This window comes from Sordaria macrospora, chromosome 6 (genome assembly GCF_033870435.1).
Source record: "Sordaria macrospora chromosome 6, complete sequence".
NCBI classification, from domain to species: domain Eukaryota; kingdom Fungi; phylum Ascomycota; class Sordariomycetes; order Sordariales; family Sordariaceae; genus Sordaria; species Sordaria macrospora.
In genome coordinates, this window is record NC_089376.1 from 3,799,737 (window position 1) to 3,817,356 (window position 17,620).

Genomic DNA, 17,620 nt, shown 5'->3' on the forward strand with positions numbered 1-17,620 from the left:
TGAGTGTTTGACGTGTGCAGTCTTGATAACCAGAGACACTGAAAGCTCTGAAAAGTGAGAGCGTTGTTTCCCAGAAATTATTGGTCCAGGGGAACAAGACGCTGTAAACACCCGAACCCCGGTCCCTGTAATCCGAACCTTTTTGTCACGGACCATCCACATTGCGGCCCGTTCCTCCATTTCCCACCATCCTCAACATGGACTCCTGGCTTCCATGCTATGATTGGATGACTACCCAGGCGGTTAAACATTCATTTGGGTCTGCCGCAGTTCGAATGATTCCCTTCTTTGGCTTCACAGCCACCACGGACTGGGTGCACTATGGCACTCACACGCCCAAGCAGGCCATTTATCACCAGTCCTTGTTCCCGTCGTCTCGGAATTCCGCTCGTAGGGTAGAATGTAGGTTTTTTTTGGGCGATGCCTCGATTCACCGTATGATCTCCCCTCGCCTATGCCAGAAACCATATGCTAACTGCTCTAGAGTATTTCACAGTTACCAATGAAATGTCGATATCACCTTGGAGGTATGTTGTGGCTCGGCGTGTTGCTGGGGCAGGCGTCGCATTCAGCTTTCCTCGAAAGGATATCTTCACACTACCAATGGCACATGCGATTGGTGGCCGACCCACGCCAGACTGGGAATTTGGGCATTATTAGGTAGTGTCCATTGGGCATCTTGACACCTAGGCTGATCTGGAAGGCCAGGGGTCAACAACTGATGCCGCAAATGTACACATTTCGCTAGCACATCCGCCATCCCACAGCTTTGAGACCACCTTTGGTTGGGGATGAGTCTTCTGAGCTGCAAACCAAAGTTTGGGGACACTACACCTTTGAGATTTGGGTCGGCTAACCAGTTGGTCAATACTCATCTTTTCGTTCCGTTCTGTCAACCCCTCGCTTTCTCCCTGAACATTGGAAGACGATCAACTCCTTTAATTCCACACGTTTCATCTTGTAAGCGAGCATTATACACACCCCGAAGCTCCATCCTTGCAACATGAAAAGGTCCTGGTCTGTCTACAATTCTGACTCGGGCTTCTCCAATCCCAATACCGGCCTGGGGTCTCAGTATAACAACAACGCCGCCGGGAATCAATACAATAACTACTACTATGGACGTAAGTTTCCATAACAGGTGGTGACGGTATGGGCTTGTTCTAACATAATGTCAGAGAACGGCCAGCAATGCCTGATGCACTTGCGCATTACCGATCCTCGCGATGATAAAGTCCGCATTGAACGGACCAAAGGCGGCCTTTTGCAGGACTCGTATCGTTGGGTCCTCAATAACGCTGACTTTCAACAATGGCGTGAAGACTCACAGCACCGATTGCTCTGGATCAAGGGCGACCCCGGCAAAGGGAAGACTATGTTGCTATGCGGCATCATCAATGAGCTGGATCAAGGCAATACTGCCAACGCGCGCCACTGCAATGTGGCCTACTTCTTCTGCCAAGCTACCGACTCTCGCATCAACAATGCAACCGCTGTACTGCGCGGCCTAATCTACCTACTTAGTGACCAGCAGCCATCTATCCTCTCACACATGCGGAGTGAGTACGACCGTGCAGGCGAAGGCCTCTTCAAAGATGCAAATACGTGGGACGCCCTGTCGAGAATCTTCACCAACATCCTACGGGACCCAAGCCTCCGAACGACCTACCTAGTCATTGACGCACTTGACGAGTGCGTTACAACAGACCTGCCACAGCTTCTCGCCTTCATTGCTGAGCAATCATCATCTGGATCTCGAGTCAAGTGGATCGTTTCAAGCCGTAATTGGCCGCAAATTGAGGAACGGTTGGAGAAAGCCGCAGATAAAGTGAAGGTCTCCCTGGAGCTAAATGCGGAATCCGTCGCAGCGGCTGTCAATGCATTTATCCTGCACAAGGTGGATGACCTAGCAGAGCTGAAGAAGTATGATCCAAGGACAAAAAAGAACGTTCAGGACTACCTGTGCTCCAACGCGCAAGATACGTTCCTTTGGGTGGCGTTAGTCTGTCAAGCGCTTGAGAAGGTCCAGAAAGGGTTTGCCGAAGAGAAGCTATGCATGTTTCCATCTGGACTGGATGCTCTATATGCGCGGATGAGAGAGGATATGAGCCAGTTCCATGAATCCGGTTACTGCAAGCACATTCTTGCTGTTGTTGCAATTGTTCGCCGGCCAATCAGCCTTCAAGAACTAACCTCTCTCGCCGAGTTGCCCAATACCATTTGCAACGATCTTGAATCTCTAAAAGATATTATAGGGCTTTGCGGTTCATTTCTAACTTTACGAGACCAAACCGTCTATTTTGTTCATCAATCAGCCCAGGACTTCTTGCTTTCTAATGTCTCTGATAAAGCAGGCAACCGAAATTCTCAAGAGACTTTCGACTGGATCTTCCCTAAAGGGAAAGAAGATATGAACTATACCATCTTCTCGAGGTCACTTAATGCCATGTCTACAACACTGCGACGCGATATATACGGCTTAAGCGCACCGGGATTTCCGAGAGATAAGGTCGAAGTACCGGATCCGGACCCGCTAGCGACGGTGCGGTACTCGTGCGTCTACTGGGTTGATCACCTGTGCGACTTGATTTCCAGTACGAACACAAACCAGAATGATCTTTTACAGGACAACGGGATTGTCTATAAATTCCTCAAGACGAAGTATCTCTACTGGCTGGAAGCTCTAAGTCTACTCCAAGCTATGTCTGAGGGTGTTATTGCCATTAGACAGCTCGAGAGCCTACTGGTAAGTATGAGATTTACTGCGCACCGGAAACTCGATCTAACTTAAAGATATAGGGAGGCAATGATCAGTGGCAGTTAACAAAGCTTGTTCAGGATGCTCACCGATTTATTCTATCTTATAGATGGATAATAGAGCAAGCTCCGCTTCAAGCTTATATATCAGCGCTCGTGTTTGCTCCGTCCAGCAGCTTAATAAAGAGCAATTTCAAAGCAGAAGAACCTGACTGGATTCGAACTAAGCCGGCTATAGAATCAGATTGGAATGCATGCCTCCAAACCTTGGAAGGCCATAGCAATTGGGTTTTGTCAGTGGCCTTTTCGCCCGATGGCCAGCGGCTCGCATCCGGTGCGGGCGATCACACGATCAAGATTTGGGATGCGGCGTCGGGGAGCTGTCTCCAAACCTTGGAAGGCCATAGCGATGAGGTTTGGTCAGTGGCCTTTTCGCCCGATGGCCAGCAGCTCGCATCCGGTGCGGACGATCGCACGATCAAGATCTGGGATGCGGCGTCGGGGAGCTGTCTCCAAACCTTGGAAGGCCATAGCAATTGGGTTTGCTCAGTGGCCTTTTCGCCCGATGGCCAGCGGCTCGCATCCGGTGCGGGCGATCACACGATCAAGATTGGGATGCGGCGTCGGGGAGCTGTCTCCAAACCTTGGAAGGCCATAGCGATGAGGTTTGGTCAGTGGCCTTTTTGCCCGATGGCCAGCGGCTCGCATCCGCTGCGGCCGATCATACGATCAAGATCTGGGATGCGGCGTCGGGGAGCTGTCTCCAAACCTTGGAAGGCCATAGCGATGAGGTTTGGTCAGTGGCCTTTTCGCCCGATGGCCAGCGGCTCGCATCCGGTGCGGGCGATCACACGATCAAGATCTGGGATGCGGCGTCGGGGAGCTGTCTCCAAACCTTGGAAGGCCATAGCAATTGGGTTTGCTCAGTGGCCTTTTCGCCCGATGGCCAGCGGCTCGCATCCGGTGCGGGCGATCACACGATCAAGATTGGGATGCGGCGTCGGGGAGCTGTCTCCAAACCTTGGAAGGCCATAGCGATGAGGTTCGCTCAGTGGCCTTTTTGCCCGATGGCCAGCGGCTCGCATCCGCTGCGGCCGATCATACGATCAAGATCTGGGATGCGGCGTCGGGGAGCTGTCTCCAAACCTTGGAAGGCCATAGCGATGAGGTTTGGTCAGTGGCCTTTTCGCCCGATGGCCAGCGGCTCGCATCCGGTGCGGGCGATCACACGATCAAGATCTGGGATGCGGCGTCGGGGAGCTGTCTCCAAACCTTGGAAGGCCATAGCAGTGAGGTTTGCTCAGTGGCCTTTTCGCCCGATGGTCAGCGGCTCGCATCCGGTGCGTACGATGACACGATCAAGATCTGGGATGCGGCGTCGGGGAGCTGTCTCCAAACCTTTAATATCGGCACTATAGCAAAGTACATATCGTTTGACCATACTAACCGTTATTTACTTACCGACGTTGGACGTATTGATATAGCTACACTGACTGCCGAAAGCCAAGTTGTGTTCGATAATCCAGAGAGACATGGCTATAACTTAGGATCAAATGGGTCTTGGATTACTTGCAACGGCCAGAATGTACTCTGGCTGCCACCAGAACGCCGAGACTTTTGCTCCGTCTTCCAAGAGCGGATAATATCCATTGGCAGCACAACGGGACAGGTTTCATTTATCGGTTTCTCGCGAGACATATAATGTATTCTAAGTCTCTCTCAACTACTTTGTGTCATGGTACGTAGAATTATGGGCCGAGGCGCCAAAAGGTTCAAACGAATGTAATAAGATATTAAATATGAGGAAGAAAGAGGAAGCTAGATACATCGGATGGAAGGAGAGAAGGGTTCTTATATGCAAGGAAGCAATGACAGATGAGATCGAAGCCCAGATCCCAGATGCCAACAGGTGCTGGCCAGCCGTGCCATCACACTTTCCCTCTACTTCATTTTTGTAGCGTGCCACCAGAAGGGTATGTGAGGATAGGCAAATTTATAAGAATCTTACAAATTCTAGCATCTTCTACTGATATTGAGATGATGTTCTATTACGAGGAGGCAAGACTATTCCATCCCTTCATCCTCCTTTCGCGGGTGCCTGTGCGGATCAGATACTGAGATTAGCCCGTGACTACCTAGTCATGGCCAAGGTTGGTACTATAGTACTGAGGCCTCGATTTCCCTCGATTAGATGAGTAATTCCTTCCTTGATAGTACTTGGGGGTGTAAGGGTTTTACGAGGTATACACGCAGGTAGGCCTTGGTGAAAGTTGTAATATTCAACAAAGAGGAAAAGGGAAGTTTGTGCCAGTATGGCATAGAGCTTACAGCCAAATACACAAGAGAGGTGCGGATATTGAAGGTGCTAGAAATGCCAAGGTCACAAATGTAGTTCGTGCGGCGCACCCCAGGAGTGCACCCAACCAGAGAGCAGGCCTGGCTTACATAGGGTTCAAGCCAGGCAGACACCCCTAGGCGCCAGCCCCATGATAGGGAGAGCCAACACACTTATAGTAGCGTCGTGATTTTCGCTACTACCATACGCTTTATTCCAGAGCCTTTTCAGATGCAAGAACACTTGTGATCTATTACGCGCTGGAGTCGGCTATAGGCGTAGGTTCTTAAGTTCTAGTCGGACTCGCCTGCCCAAATATCTCGGGTTCTTACGTTTCGTAGTGTCGGCGGGGACGTTTTAATTGCGAGAAGGACGGCTCCCAATCCATCGTCCTGCGAGCGTAGCTGAGAGACATTGCAGTAAGAGCAAAGGGAATAATAGTTGAGTATTTTTTCATTGTCGGCCTGGATGTTGCATCGGCTGTTGATGCGCTGAGGTTGAAAGATGCAGCTTCACCCTGTACGACGATGCTGAATGGGCACAACAGGTACAAACATCCCCTCCAACTTAGTCAAGTTTACCTGGGAAGCTCGTAAAAAACGAGACACCTAGTCACCGTCTGCTCCCATAGAACCATGGTATTGAAGCCTAATTTAGAATTAACTTTCAATGTGCTAGTCCGCCTCATAGCCTTAGCCGCGTTTGGCGTGAGTAGGTGGAAACTGTGTATTTGGTGAGCTTGGCATGAGTGATGGGATGAAAACGCTTCTGGAAACGCCGGCGTTTCTACACCTCTGCCGGCGTATGAAAGGTTAATTTTTGACTTTTGCCACAACGTGGCACTTACAGAAAAGTGCCCAGCCGCTAACCTCTGTTCCCCTACTTTCTGTAGGATCGACGTACTCGGACTTCAGACTCTTCTAGTTTCAAGACCGAAGCTGTATCATGTAGATCTAAAGGAGTATCTTGACATTCATAAACATTAACTACATACCTACATAACCACATACAGACATCCCAAAAAAAGTCCCACCAGGTATCTTGATCTTTTCCCACATCCAATCCGAGACACATGAAATCCAACAAACGATAACAAACAAGAACATTAAATACGTTTGAGCCATCTTTTACAACACATTCTCTCTCCGTCTGCCTGCCTGTCTATCCGAACACTTTTCAGCTAGGACAGACCGGACCGGACCAGATTCCATCAAACCATCCACAACATCTCCTCGCACCGAAATCAAGCAACATTACCCCCGACCTGCTTCTTCTCCTTAACCTTAATATCCCTCCACAGCAGCACACACCCCCAGCCCACCGCCAGCGCGCACGTGCTAGTAATAACCATATACCTCTGCGCGTCCGCATACGCCCAGGAAATCCCCTTCCTAATCTCCGTGCCGACGGGGTATCCAAGCTGGGTATAGATGCTGCTATAGATATACTCGATATTTGCGCCTTCCGGTAAATGTCTCCTCAACGCATCAGGGAAACATCCGGTCCAGATAGCGCCCGACACAGTAGCGCCTACCGCGTACCCGATGGACGAGAACAGGTCCAGGATGGCCAGGATGGACGCCAAGTTCTGATGCGTGACGGGCGCCATGAAGGCCATTTCCGCCGCCACGACAAGCGGACCTCCGGCAAAAGCGACGAAGATCTGCGTCATCACCACGTACCCGATTTCGGCGTCGGGGCGGCGGAAGTGGATCATTAGACCGACGCCCAGGAGCATCAAAGGCATGCCGTAGTAGAGCGCCACCCACTTGAAGCGGCCCGTGACGCGCATCAAGTAGCCTAGGACTAGGGCGGAGAAGCACGAGCCGACGCGGTAGATGTTGCTGATGTACGTCGCTTTCGTCACCGACAGGTTCCAGACGACCATGAGCATGGACGTGAAATAGGAGCCCCAGACTGCCGAGTTGAAGAAGAGGAAGAAAAGCATCAGCCCGGCGAAGAGGATGGTGCGGTCGGAAAGCGCCTTGAAGGGGACAAAGTTGACTGGCGCCAGGAATCGCTCGTACGCCACGAAGATGACCAATAGCACAGCGCCAACGACGGTCATGGCGATGATCTTGGGGTCTTTCCAGCCGAGCTTTTGCTTAAATCCGATGGACAGGGGGATCAAAATCAAGGCCATGCCTGCGGCAAGGAAAAGGATGCCGAGCAAGTCCATGTCGACGAAGAAGCGGAAGGTCGCGCGCGGGCTGATTTCCGGACGACGATAGGAGACCAGACCCTGTTTCTTGGCGCGAACAAGTTGCACCCAGAAGAGGATGATGAGAGGCAAAACGACGACAGGCGTGATGATGGAGAAAATGCCAAAGCCCCAGCGCCAGCCGGCGCCGCGCACGAGGGAGTCGCCCATCGGTCCGCCGATCCAGGTTGTGACGATGTAAGGCGAGGTAGCGAAGGCGAGCATCAGACCACGAGACTTGAGGGAGGAGGTGTCGGCGATGAAGACTGTTAGGCAGTAGGAGATACCTTGGGAGCTGTTCACTTTATGTCAGCGTTGTGAAGAAAAGGGGATGTCCGGGATAGAGGTGACTTACCCAACAGTCGAAAACACCTGCGCAGCCGCATACGTAAAAACGTTCTTGCAAGCAGCCATCATGATGAAGCCCAGCGTCCAGACCAAAAGCATGAGGGCCATGCCCTGCGGCCTACCCCAGATATCGAGAATCTTGGACAGCGGCAGCTTGGTCAGGCCGGCAATGATGCTGGACATGATGGACGTGGTGGCCGTGAGCGAGTGAGACGAGAAAGAACTGGTGACAAAGGGCGAGAAGGTGCGGACGACGACTTCCTCGATCGATGTGATGAAGTAGATCAGCCAGATCCTTTGTTGTTTGTTAGTTCCCTTTCTGACAGCATCACCATTACAACATCTGGACCAGACCAGACAAGATAGGTAGTGTAAACATACATTCCATAAGCAGCAACTAGATGCCATTTCGTCCATACCGTCAAAGCGGCTTCGATTTCTTGAACACCGGCTTGGTATTCTGGACCGCCAATCTCGCCATCGCTCTGTCCTGCCTTTTCGAGATCTGATGAAGAAGTAGTGGCTTTTTGTGTGACGGTGGTATTATCGACAGCCTTCTCGTCGACCGGGACCGGGCCTGCCGGTGTTTTGGTACCGGTACCCGGTAGTACCTCTTTGATCTTGTCCAGCATGGCAGGCAACCTATTCGGGGTTCTGCCTTCCAGGGACCTTCCTACTGTATTCCGTGTGTGCCGTTTGCTATGTGCCGTGTGCTGTATGGTCGTTAAAGTAAAGTTGCTCAGAAACGAGTCAATGGATCTGATAAGATTGATAGAGGTTGCTCAACGGGGGAAAAAGGAGGAGAGGGAAGATAAGATGGAGAAGGGGAGAAGGGGAGAAGGGGAACAGTCGTTCGCCGGGCATGCTGGGCAAAACAGGGGATTTTGGACTTTTGACTGCAATTCTCGCCCCTCTCACCCGCAAGCCATCACACACACTTCATCATAGTCCACAGTAGGACGGGCCGACGGGGTCTTGTTCGTCACCACCGTGCGATTTTACGGCAACGCGGGGCCCAGCCACCAATGCCCCAAGCCCGGCCATATCCCCCCTCTATCCGGCCCGTCCAGCCCACTCCAGTCCTATTTCCTCCGCTCGTTTCTTTCTTCCGTTTCTTCCAAGTCCAATCCACGCCCCGCAACAACACTCCCAGTGAGTCCACATCCTACCGGTCACCGATGCAGGTCCGTAACCCGTAACGTTATCGGCTTCTCTCCTCTCCTGCCGAGCCTGCATCTGTCTGTCCCCATCCCATGGTCCATGATCGCACGCAAGGCGCGGCGGCCGGATACGGACTCGGCGGAGTGGATGGAGGGAGTTTAGCTGCAGGTCTAGAAATTCGGAAAATCTTGGCTCTTCATCTGTCCGCTTTCCAAAAGTCTTGGCTAGCGCCGCCTGTGAAAGCTGATTCGATCCTGACGTCCACGGCGGTCCTCGGGTAATGCTAGCTGGGTGGGATGATGCCTTCTTCCGGGCATCACAGCCGGGCCTTTCCCTTCTTCGGTCCTCCAAACCCGGCGCGTTAAGCGATTACTCCCATCTTATCTGATCATCGGATGATCTGATAAAAAATCTTTTTTCTCCTTTGGCGGCGAAAGTGCGCCCGCCGCGCTGCCGAGGCCGTCGAGGCCGGGATAGGCTTGACAGTTAGGAGGTTGGTTTCGTTGTCCGGATTGGCTAGCTGGCAAAAGCTGAGCTGAGTGTTGACAAGGAGATGCCGTCCACCTCGGCGGCTCCACAAAGCGCGATTTCGGGACTCTCAGGGTTATCCTTTGTTGCTGAGTTTTTCTCCCAGCCTTTCGGTTCGGTGTGTGTGCTGTGCGTGGCATCCCGTGTTGGCCGGCCGAGGTTCTTGTTGACTGGAGTCGGGAAGGTGGTTTGATTTTGGCGAAGTCGGTCGGTGGGAGTCAGCCATGAGCTGAGGGCTCTCTACCAGACCCTAGATATGAACCGTAGTTCGATACCGCGTGGTCCGGGTGGGGTAGTCCCTCACACCGTCTCCTTATAAGAGCCAATTCCCCAGAAGAAGCTGCTGCACACAATGTAGATCGATCTTCGAATGCAACCTCGATAAACACACCTGTCAAAACAAAACCACGCGAGACAACCAGGGTTTCTTACATATAAACCGTCCATTCCTCTTTCAGGTCTTTTCAGTGTCGATCACTCAACGTCAACAAACGTCAAGATGAAGTTCTCCGCCATCACCCTTCTCGCCGCCGCTGCCGGCCTCGCTGCCGCCAAGACCCTCGAGGACTACGTCCCCAAGTGCTCTCAACAGTGTCTCAAGGACGCTCAGTCGTCTGCCACCGACTGCAAGGAGGGCGATCTCCCTTGCTTCTGCATTCTTGAGAACTACCACAACATCTATGATGCTGGTGTTTCTTGCGTCCTTTTGAAGTGCGGTAACGACGTCGCTGTTGGTAAGTTTTCTTTGGCCCCCTTTCTTCCCCTCCCATTTCTACGATAAGTATCTTCCCACGGTTTTTTTTTTTTTTTATGATTGGTTTCTGACCGGCGTCTTTTTTTTCTTGTGCAGGCGAGGTCCTTCCCGCCATCGTCTCCATGTGCGATGCTGAGCTCCCCGGCGGTGCTTCCGGAGCCCTTCCCTCGACCGTCTCCACCACCGGCATCGCCCGTCCCACTGACGCTGATGCCGCTACCACCGTCACCACTGTCACTGCCAGCACCACCTCTGGTGAGGGCAAGGCCACCGCTACCTCTTCCAGCGCTGCCCCTACCGCCAGCGACGATAAGGACTCTTCTGCCGGCAGCCTTGTCGCTGGCCTCGGCGCTGCCGTCCCTCTCGTCCTTGCTGCTATGCTCTAAGCACCAGACAGGTGTGAATCGGGTGTCGAAAAAATGGGTTATACCAAAAATATCTAGGTTATTACTTGGTTAATGAGTAATGGTAACGAATATGTTAGTTAATGTGGGATAGGTTAATGAAGAACACTGAACATACCAATATGCTTTTGCCTGACCCGATGTGTGGCTTTGTGACATTGTGTATGTTAGTATCGCAAGACCTTCAAGAACCCCTGTCAGACACAAAGGGGGGTTGCAACAAAACTAAACAGCAGTAAATTCATCCCTGATATCATAACCTGCTCCCCTCCGAATCCCAACTCCGACGCCTGTCCGCATAACTCCCATGCCAACAAAGATGCCCAATCAAGGTGAAAAGCCATACGCGCGCATACCTAGCCCATCCACTCCCCTGTCCGAATAAAAACGCTAAAACACACATTATTCATTACAGTCCCTAGCCAGCCTCGAGCCAGCCACTAACGGCAAACCCCCCTTAATCCGCAAGACGATAGCTAACAAGCGTATCAACCCGATGATTCGTCGTGCTGAACCCCCTCAGCTGGACACGTTCACCGTTGACAATCTCCTTGGCGTCGCTATCACCCCACTCAACCGGCACGTCGCTGTCGGCGTCGGCGTACACTAGCACGTTGAAGGTGCAGTCGCCGCTGAGCTGGGGCAGGAAGGTGACGGAAGCGGTGATTTGGCGGAAGATGGCGGCGATCTCGGCTTGGATCTCGGTTTCGGTCTTGTCGCGTGGGGGTGTGGGAGTTGAGGCGATGTTTGAGGCGGCGCCAACGTTCTCGTTTGCGGATTGGTTATCGTCGGGGGAGGAGGAGGCAGGTTGGGATTTGGATTTGGCTTGGGCGGCTTTTGAGAATATTTGGACCTGTCGTAGATCATAGATTAGCTGGAAGTCAATCTGAGGAGAGGGAACCAGGAGTAGGATACTGACGTCAAACTGCCACCTCTCGACGTGCTCGCCAGTGTCCTTGTCGGTGATGACGATGACCAGCTTGGAGATCTTGCCGCCCACCATCCACTTGTCGAGCTGGGACATGATCTTCTTGATGTATGCGCGGACCTGGTCGTCGGCCGAGACGAGCATGTTTAGGCCATACTTTTTCACTGTGGTGAAGTCTTCGGCTGGGTAGACGCCTCGCTGGAAACTGGTTGCGACGGGTTAGTCAAATGGGATTCGGAGGCCGATCAGGGACGGCATTGGATGGCATACAGAATGGTGTGGATCGAGTATTGAAACTGTCAAAATTGTACCATTGTTAGTTATGCGATTGAGTCGCCAGGATAATAAGATACTTGCGAATGACTTACAAACTCGGCAACGAGCTTTGCGCTTCCCTTGAGTGACAGGCGGTGCACCTTGGACTTGTCCTTGTCCTTTTCTTTTTCGGGGGCCTTGGAGGACATTGTGTCACTTGCTTGGTCTAGTCTGCGTATAGGATAAATATGAGTGACAATTGTTTCGGGCAATTGGCGATAATGGCGGTGTTGGAGATGGACGGGCTGGGAATTGGGTTGAGGAGAGTTGGCGATGACAGGAAGATGGACCGGGGATGGTGGGATTGTTTACTTTGGGGCGTTTGCCCGTTGTCAGGGAGCTCCAAAGTCCAAACAGTGGACTAGGCGTGGACTTCCACTTTTGGAGGGGCAGTGCCAAGGCCCGATGTTTTACCGCTAGAGAACGGTCCCGGCAGGCAACTTTACAGTACCTTACAGGATGTTGTCATCAACACCCAACTGTCTTCAATCTTTTCCCTCAAGACTCTAATTCCTTGCTTTCTTGAACGTTTTAACTTCTACACTGCAAAGTTTTGTTACTGTAACTTTCATGTAAAATGCGGCTGGCCTCCCAATCGATTAAACCCAACAAGTCACATGTGGGTTTCTCGTCAGCTCGAAACACATCAAATCCAGCAGCCACTCAGTTCTCAGAGAAGTGTTGTTGAAACTCAGCTTTTTGCAACACGCTATCTAGGAAACTTCGCTCAAACATCAGATACTGATACACCATCCATCCACTCTCTCTTCATCCTGCCCAACCCCTTACTCCTTCTTCTCCTCCCCATCCTCCTTCTTAGGCCGTCCAGTAAACATAACATCCAACGCCTCCTTAATATTTTCCTTCGCCCTCAGCCGTTCCAACCAGCCATGCACAAGCGGGTACTTAGTCTCATCATACTCCTCCCTGCTCAAAATGAGATACATACCATGCTGCCAGGGCACGAACGCGATATCGACATAACTGTACTTATTCCCCACGAACCAGGGCTCCTCCGTTCCATACTTCTCTTTTTGTTTCTGCAAATGACCCTCAATCACGCTCGTAACCCGATTAACCTCCTTCACATAACGCTCCACCGCGCTGGGCAACGGCTCAGAGTGGTACTTCTTGAACCAGACCGCCTGCCCGAAGTACGGCCCCTGGCCCGTGGTCTGGAAGTAGAGCCATTGGCGGGCGTGGTAGAAGTCTGTGGAACCCGCGGGGAAGGAGAGCTTGTGAGACTTGTCGTAGGTCTCGGTCAGGTATTCGAGGATGGCGCCGGATTCCCAGAGGGTGAGGCCGGTGTTGGGGTCAACGATGGCGGGGAGACGGCCGTTGGGGTTGATGTTGGCGACGAAATCGGGACGCTTGGCTTCTTGGACTTGGATCATGTCGAGGTCGAAGGGGAGACCGAGCTCCGTCAGGAGCATGCACACTTTGGGTGGGTTGGGGCCGGTGTGGCCGTAGAGCTTGATGGGCTTGAGGGAGGACTTGGTGTCCGCCATTGTGAGTGATGTGATGTGGTTGTTTGGTGTTGAGTTGGGTGAAAGGTTGATGAGTGTCTGTCTGTGGTGATGTTTGAGATGGAGGTGAGTGAAGATGTCTACGGGTAATAAAGAGGAAGGTAAAACACTGGAGCAACGAGGATGATCCTTGGTCTTTATATCTGATGAGGTTCGGCGTTCAAAGGTATGTCGGTCTATCCTGTCTTTGCACGACCCATTCTTTCCATTGCGTTCGAGACCAAAACACCGACTCAAGTCGTACTCAACAGATCGAGCAGATCGTTACCCCTTGCCATGCCGTTCAACCAGTTCCACTCGCGATACCAAACTTCCATCCTGTTTACTGGTTTATAAGCTTACATAATCGGTGATGGTCCCTATGGAGTCTCGGTTTGCAAGCTGACAAATTGTTGAAAGGTGGAATTAAGCTTCTGGGCGTTTTGTGGGGAAGTGGTGAACTGCCCCTGGAGTTTTGGTGTTTCCACCGGTGTTCGGAAAACCACAGACGCCGAAGTCTTGGCATCTTTCAGGTATGTCTGCGTTACCTGCTTCGGTGTTATCGACGACAAGCTCGCACTGCAATTACTGAGGTCGGACTCTTCAATCTCCCAAAATCGCACAGCAAGACACTTGGTCATCAAAGGTCAATGATAACAAAATCAACCGTCGGTTTGTTCAATGCCATGTCGTCGGTCGTCTTGCCAGTGCCAGCCGCTGACTAATTCAAGCGACGTCACACAGGATGGAATGTTCAATAGCACAGGTTACACTGGCGTTGACATTATCTCCAGATATGTAGAGGACCGTAGAAGTATCTGACTAGATCCGATATCCCTATCTCTATATTTCTTTCTTCAAGATCCGTGATCCAGTTCAAGTGGCGCAGAGTCACACCTACTCGTGCGATCTGGCATTTCAATGACCGGAGATATCCCCCTACCAAAGCTGCAGCAGGTTTTACAGTGATCCCATTAGTGCAGAAACACAGCATATCTTGACATGGGGAAGACCGCTTCCATCAATACACAAACCTCGCCACCTCCAGACACTTTGTGATTGCAGAGCAGCAACAATTCTATATACGGCACTTTCTTTACTGGCTTATTCTCACGCCTCTAATGTGGCACATTGGAGAAGTCGTATCGTACGTTGATTCTTTGATGCCCTACTCCTCCTCGGAAGGCACACTAGACATGGAAGCTTCATGCTGAGCGAGGGACCCCTGCACCCGTTGTCTCTGGCTCTCTTTATGTTCTGGACTTCATCTTCTTCGGCCGCCTGATCCTCAGATAGCTCTGGGTTCTGCTCATGCTCGTTGCTTCTCCTTTTGACTTCATCACTTCTCCCTTGTTGAGCTATTCGCTTGAAGAAGAACGACCCAAGTCGGTGGAGTCCTTTCGTTTTCTCTTTTTATCGTCATCGCCGCCCCTTTCTTCCTCAGAACTAGAACTTCCCAACCCGCTCGACGAGGGATCTGAGTTGTTACTGGAATCTTGTCTTTTCCTCTCCTTATCCTCATCACCCCTTTCTCCCCTGTCCTCTTCTGTCCTGCTCCCTTCCTCCTCAAGTTCCTCTCCACCAGCACCAGCACCAGCACCACCACCTTGCTGTTCATCATTCCCCCCATTTCCTCCACCATTTTCCCTTTCTCCTCCGCCATCATCCCCATCTCCATCTTCAGCCTCATCTGTATCCTCTCCATTACTATCCTGTCCATCACCATCCCCATTCCTATCACCATCACCACCATCCTCCCCACCACTCTCCTCTTCCCCATTACCCCCATCACCCCCATCATCCTCCCCCATCCTCCCCCTCCTCCCTTTCCTTCCGTTCAACCCTCACCCTCCTCTCCCCCCTCCCCCTCTTCTTCCCAGCCCACACACTCAACAACCTCATCCTCTCCCTCTCCATCCTCACCCCCTCATCAATCGCCACCACACTTTCATCCAACTCCTCGTAATCCTCCCTCAACTCATCGGAATCCTCCCGCATCTTCTCCACCCGATTGTTGACCGTGTGGAGCTGACTTTCCAGCTTTCTGATTTTCCTCTTGGAAGAGTCCAATATTGACTCAATGTCGAGATCGTCCGAGTCCATGTCGCTGGAGAGCGCGGCGCGGAGGGCGTAGAGGTCGGCGGCGGGGGTTTCGAGATATATGTCCATTTAATGTGTTTTTTTTTCTTTTTTTCCCGCTTGTAAAAGGTTGGAAATGTGAGTGGTAATTGGAGGTGTCGTTTCGGCTGGGTTAGAGAAGAGGTAGGCAGTCGGGCTTGGGTTAAGAACTTCGTTATATTGTTGATGAATGACAAGGCGGAAGATCCTGTAACTGATGGAAACTTCGATCCTGAAGAAAGAGACGAGAACCGAAAGTGTCAAGCACATGATAAACTCAATGGAATGGGTGCATTGTATGTTGATATAAAACCATATGCAAAAGGCGTAATAAACATACAGATGACTGGTGCCAAAATAGGTTGTGGTATAACAGGATAGAAGGGTTTAGAAGGAACAACAAAACCTGCTTTTCCTCGTTACAACAGAAGAAACAAACCAGCCAAAACAAGAAGTGGTTGTCCGTGTTGAACATACAACTGAAAAGAAACAACAACCCACCAAAATCAATCCAAAAAAACTCCCAAAGACTCCGCTAATGGATGATGTGATGATCCCTTAATGAACCCCGCCAAAAACAAAAGACGTCAACCCAAACGACGCATGCATGGCCGACCTTTTCAAGGTTTGCGGCTCTTTGTGCAAAAATCCACTTTTAAGCTTTCTTCAACAACGTACAATCCCCATTAAGATCCTCCCAAGACGGCATGTCTGTCAGTAGGTGGCAGATTTAGGCGGTAGCAGAGGCCTGGGCGGTCTCGAACTTGGCGCCGGTGCCAGCGAGGTTGGTGGGCGCGCCCTGGGGGTTCTTGGTGCGGTAGTCCTTGATGGCGGCCTTGATGGCATCCTCAGCAAGCATGCTGCAGTGCAACTTGACAGGGGGCAGGCACTATGGGTGAAGGGTGACACGGTTAGTTCAGAGTGTACGGGAGCATGGAAGCATGGTACAGAGAACAGGTCTAGACTGTGATGGAATGGACTTACGAGTTCCTTGGCAATCTCCGTGTTCTTAACCTTGGAGGCTTGGTCGAGGGTCATGCCGCGGACGAGCTCGGTGACATAGCTGGAGGAGGCACTGGAAAAGGGAGTTAGTAAGCTGAATTCGGAATGTCGTGGAAACACTGAAGCCCTGGGAAGCCAATGGTCGAGTTGTTGTCGTTGTTGTGGAATCGTGGATGATGGTTCCGAGCATGTTGATATTAACATGAAGCGAGAGGAAATTGTTGCTGTCGGTTGTCAAAGACGTTGAGAGAGGCGCGGGGAAGATGTCGCTTATTCGTCCGGGCACCCAAGCAGCGCTGGACTTGGGGTGTACCCGCTCGGAGGGTTTCGACTGTCCAATGCCAAATCTCCGTGATTGTCCTTAACAGAAGTATTGTCGTGGTTGATATATATCGATCAGATTTTTTGTCGTCGCTCACGTTTGAATGGCGGTTGCGTGATATCGATATCGTACCGCTGATCCTTTCGGATAGTTTTCCTGGCTCCCATGGCTTCCCTAGGCTTCTGTATGTAATCAGTTGAAGGAGATAAATACTCACATGGCAGAGCCGCAGCCGAAAGTCTTGAACTTGACATCGCTGATGACACCAGTGTCGGGGTCGACCTTGATGTGAAGACGCATGACATCACCGCAGGCGGGGGCACCGACGAGGCCTTCGCCAACAGACTTGTCCTTCTTGTCGAGAGTACCGACGTTGCGAGGACGCGAGTAGTCTGATATTGGGACATGTTAGCATCTGCATATGTCTGGCAGAGTAGGCCTCATCAATGGGAAACAGGCGCGAGCGGAAGCCGAGATGGGAGCACTCACGGTCAAGGACCTTCTCGTGGTAGGATCTCCTGGCAGCGACGGCGACGGCGGGCGCAATCTGGCGCGCGGCCGGGATAACGGTAGGGCGGACGGCGTTGGCGAGGACGCGGCCGGTAAGAGTGCGAACGGATCTGGAAAACATGGTTGCGGATGTGTTGATTGTGATGTTTTGTTTGTATTGGTTTGTTTTGTCTTGTTTCCGTAGGATATCGATTTCGGAGGTGCAAGAGAGGAGTTTCTGGTGGTGATGGCAAAGTGGAAGTAAGTGACTGAGATAAAGAGGTTGGCGGACTTGGTTAAAAGTTGCCGGGCTGGGATTTGCGGATTTGGCTGCGGATTTGCGGGTTTGCGGCACTTGGTCACCAAAAGTCGATGATGACCCAAGGGGGCGACTTGCCGCACTTGGGACTTGAAAAGAGGGGTTGGTCAAAGCTCCTGCTAACAAAAGCGGGAC

The 17,620-nt window shown here is 51.7% G+C and overlaps 7 protein-coding genes across 7 annotated transcripts; 2 read left to right on the plus strand and 5 right to left on the minus strand.

The window, feature by feature from the left end:
- Nucleotides 1-1,003: 1,003 nt before the first annotated feature.
- On the plus strand, nt 1,004-4,175 carry SMAC4_12890 (uncharacterized protein; the record flags this gene model as incomplete). The annotated part of the gene is made up of 3 exons (XM_066091137.1): nt 1,004-1,124; nt 1,179-2,746; nt 2,800-4,175. The coding sequence occupies 3 exons, from the start codon at nt 1,004-1,006 to the stop codon at nt 3,790-3,792; spliced, it is 2,682 nt and encodes an 893-aa protein (XP_065947594.1). The 3' UTR covers nt 3,793-4,175.
- Nucleotides 4,176-6,092: 1,917 nt separating this feature from the next.
- Nucleotides 6,093-8,428, minus strand: SMAC4_09017 (uncharacterized protein). Its single transcript, XM_003343923.2, has 3 exons — nt 8,022-8,428; nt 7,648-7,778; nt 6,093-7,587 (listed from the first exon to the last, which is right to left on the minus strand). The coding sequence occupies exons 1-3, from the start codon at nt 8,055-8,057 to the stop codon at nt 6,336-6,338; spliced, it is 1,419 nt and encodes a 472-aa protein (XP_003343971.2). The 5' UTR covers nt 8,058-8,428; the 3' UTR covers nt 6,093-6,335.
- A 1,272-nt stretch (nt 8,429-9,700) lies between these two features.
- On the plus strand, nt 9,701-10,605 carry SMAC4_09018 (uncharacterized protein). The gene is made up of 2 exons (XM_003343924.2): nt 9,701-10,063; nt 10,180-10,605. Exons 1-2 carry the CDS (start codon nt 9,829-9,831, stop codon nt 10,467-10,469), a joined length of 525 nt encoding a protein of 174 aa, XP_003343972.1. The 5' UTR covers nt 9,701-9,828; the 3' UTR covers nt 10,470-10,605.
- A 221-nt stretch (nt 10,606-10,826) lies between these two features.
- Nucleotides 10,827-12,082, minus strand: SMAC4_09019 (uncharacterized protein). The gene is made up of 4 exons (XM_024655781.2): nt 11,784-12,082; nt 11,686-11,711; nt 11,407-11,620; nt 10,827-11,340 (listed from the first exon to the last, which is right to left on the minus strand). Exons 1-4 carry the CDS (start codon nt 11,877-11,879, stop codon nt 10,945-10,947), a joined length of 732 nt encoding a protein of 243 aa, XP_024511611.1. The 5' UTR covers nt 11,880-12,082; the 3' UTR covers nt 10,827-10,944.
- Nucleotides 12,083-12,258: 176 nt separating this feature from the next.
- SMAC4_09020 (uncharacterized protein) lies at nt 12,259-13,886 on the minus strand. Its single transcript, XM_003343926.2, has one exon. The coding sequence runs from the start codon at nt 13,236-13,238 to the stop codon at nt 12,516-12,518; it is 723 nt and encodes a 240-aa protein (XP_003343974.1). The 5' UTR covers nt 13,239-13,886; the 3' UTR covers nt 12,259-12,515.
- A 688-nt stretch (nt 13,887-14,574) lies between these two features.
- Nucleotides 14,575-15,404, minus strand: SMAC4_09021 (uncharacterized protein; the record flags this gene model as incomplete). Its single annotated transcript, XM_066090881.1, has 2 exons — nt 15,028-15,404; nt 14,575-14,969 (listed from the first exon to the last, which is right to left on the minus strand). The coding sequence occupies exons 1-2, from the start codon at nt 15,044-15,046 to the stop codon at nt 14,575-14,577; spliced, it is 414 nt and encodes a 137-aa protein (XP_065947595.1). The 5' UTR covers nt 15,047-15,404.
- A 210-nt stretch (nt 15,405-15,614) lies between these two features.
- Nucleotides 15,615-17,442, minus strand: SMAC4_09022 (uncharacterized protein). Its single transcript, XM_003343928.2, has 4 exons — nt 17,167-17,442; nt 16,895-17,069; nt 16,338-16,428; nt 15,615-16,242 (listed from the first exon to the last, which is right to left on the minus strand). Exons 1-4 carry the CDS (start codon nt 17,306-17,308, stop codon nt 16,084-16,086), a joined length of 567 nt encoding a protein of 188 aa, XP_003343976.1. The 5' UTR covers nt 17,309-17,442; the 3' UTR covers nt 15,615-16,083.
- Nucleotides 17,443-17,620: the final 178 nt, after the last annotated feature.

Coding starts and splice junctions, on each gene's coding strand:
- SMAC4_09017 (XM_003343923.2), bottom strand. CDS start 8,057: ATGGACGAAATGGCATCTAGTTGCTGCTTATGGAAT. Junction 7,779..8,021: donor CTAGTTGCTGCTTATGGAAT/GTATGTTTACAC, acceptor CCGCTGTCCAAG/ATTCTCGATATCTGGGGTAG. Junction 7,588..7,647: donor CAGGTGTTTTCGACTGTTGG/GTAAGTCACCTC, acceptor TAAAGTGAACAG/CTCCCAAGGTATCTCCTACT.
- SMAC4_09018 (XM_003343924.2), top strand. CDS start 9,829: ATGAAGTTCTCCGCCATCACCCTTCTCGCCGCCGCTGCCGGCCTCGCT. Junction 10,064..10,179: donor CGGTAACGACGTCGCTGTTG/GTAAGTTTTCTT, acceptor TTTCTTGTGCAG/GCGAGGTCCTTCCCGCCATC.
- SMAC4_09019 (XM_024655781.2), bottom strand. CDS start 11,879: ATGTCCTCCAAGGCCCCCGAAAAAGAAAAGGACAAGGACAAGTCCAAG. Junction 11,621..11,685: donor TACTCGATCCACACCATTCT/GTATGCCATCCA, acceptor CGTCGCAACCAG/TTTCCAGCGAGGCGTCTACC. Junction 11,341..11,406: donor TCGAGAGGTGGCAGTTTGAC/GTCAGTATCCTA, acceptor GATCTACGACAG/GTCCAAATATTCTCAAAAGC.
- SMAC4_09020 (XM_003343926.2), bottom strand. CDS start 13,238: ATGGCGGACACCAAGTCCTCCCTCAAGCCCATCAAGCTCTACGGCCAC.
- SMAC4_09022 (XM_003343928.2), bottom strand. CDS start 17,308: ATGTTTTCCAGATCCGTTCGCACTCTTACCGGCCGCGTCCTCGCCAAC. Junction 17,070..17,166: donor CCACGAGAAGGTCCTTGACC/GTGAGTGCTCCC, acceptor TCCCAATATCAG/ACTACTCGCGTCCTCGCAAC. Junction 16,429..16,894: donor TTCGGCTGCGGCTCTGCCAT/GTGAGTATTTAT, acceptor TCCCTTTTCCAG/TGCCTCCTCCAGCTATGTCA.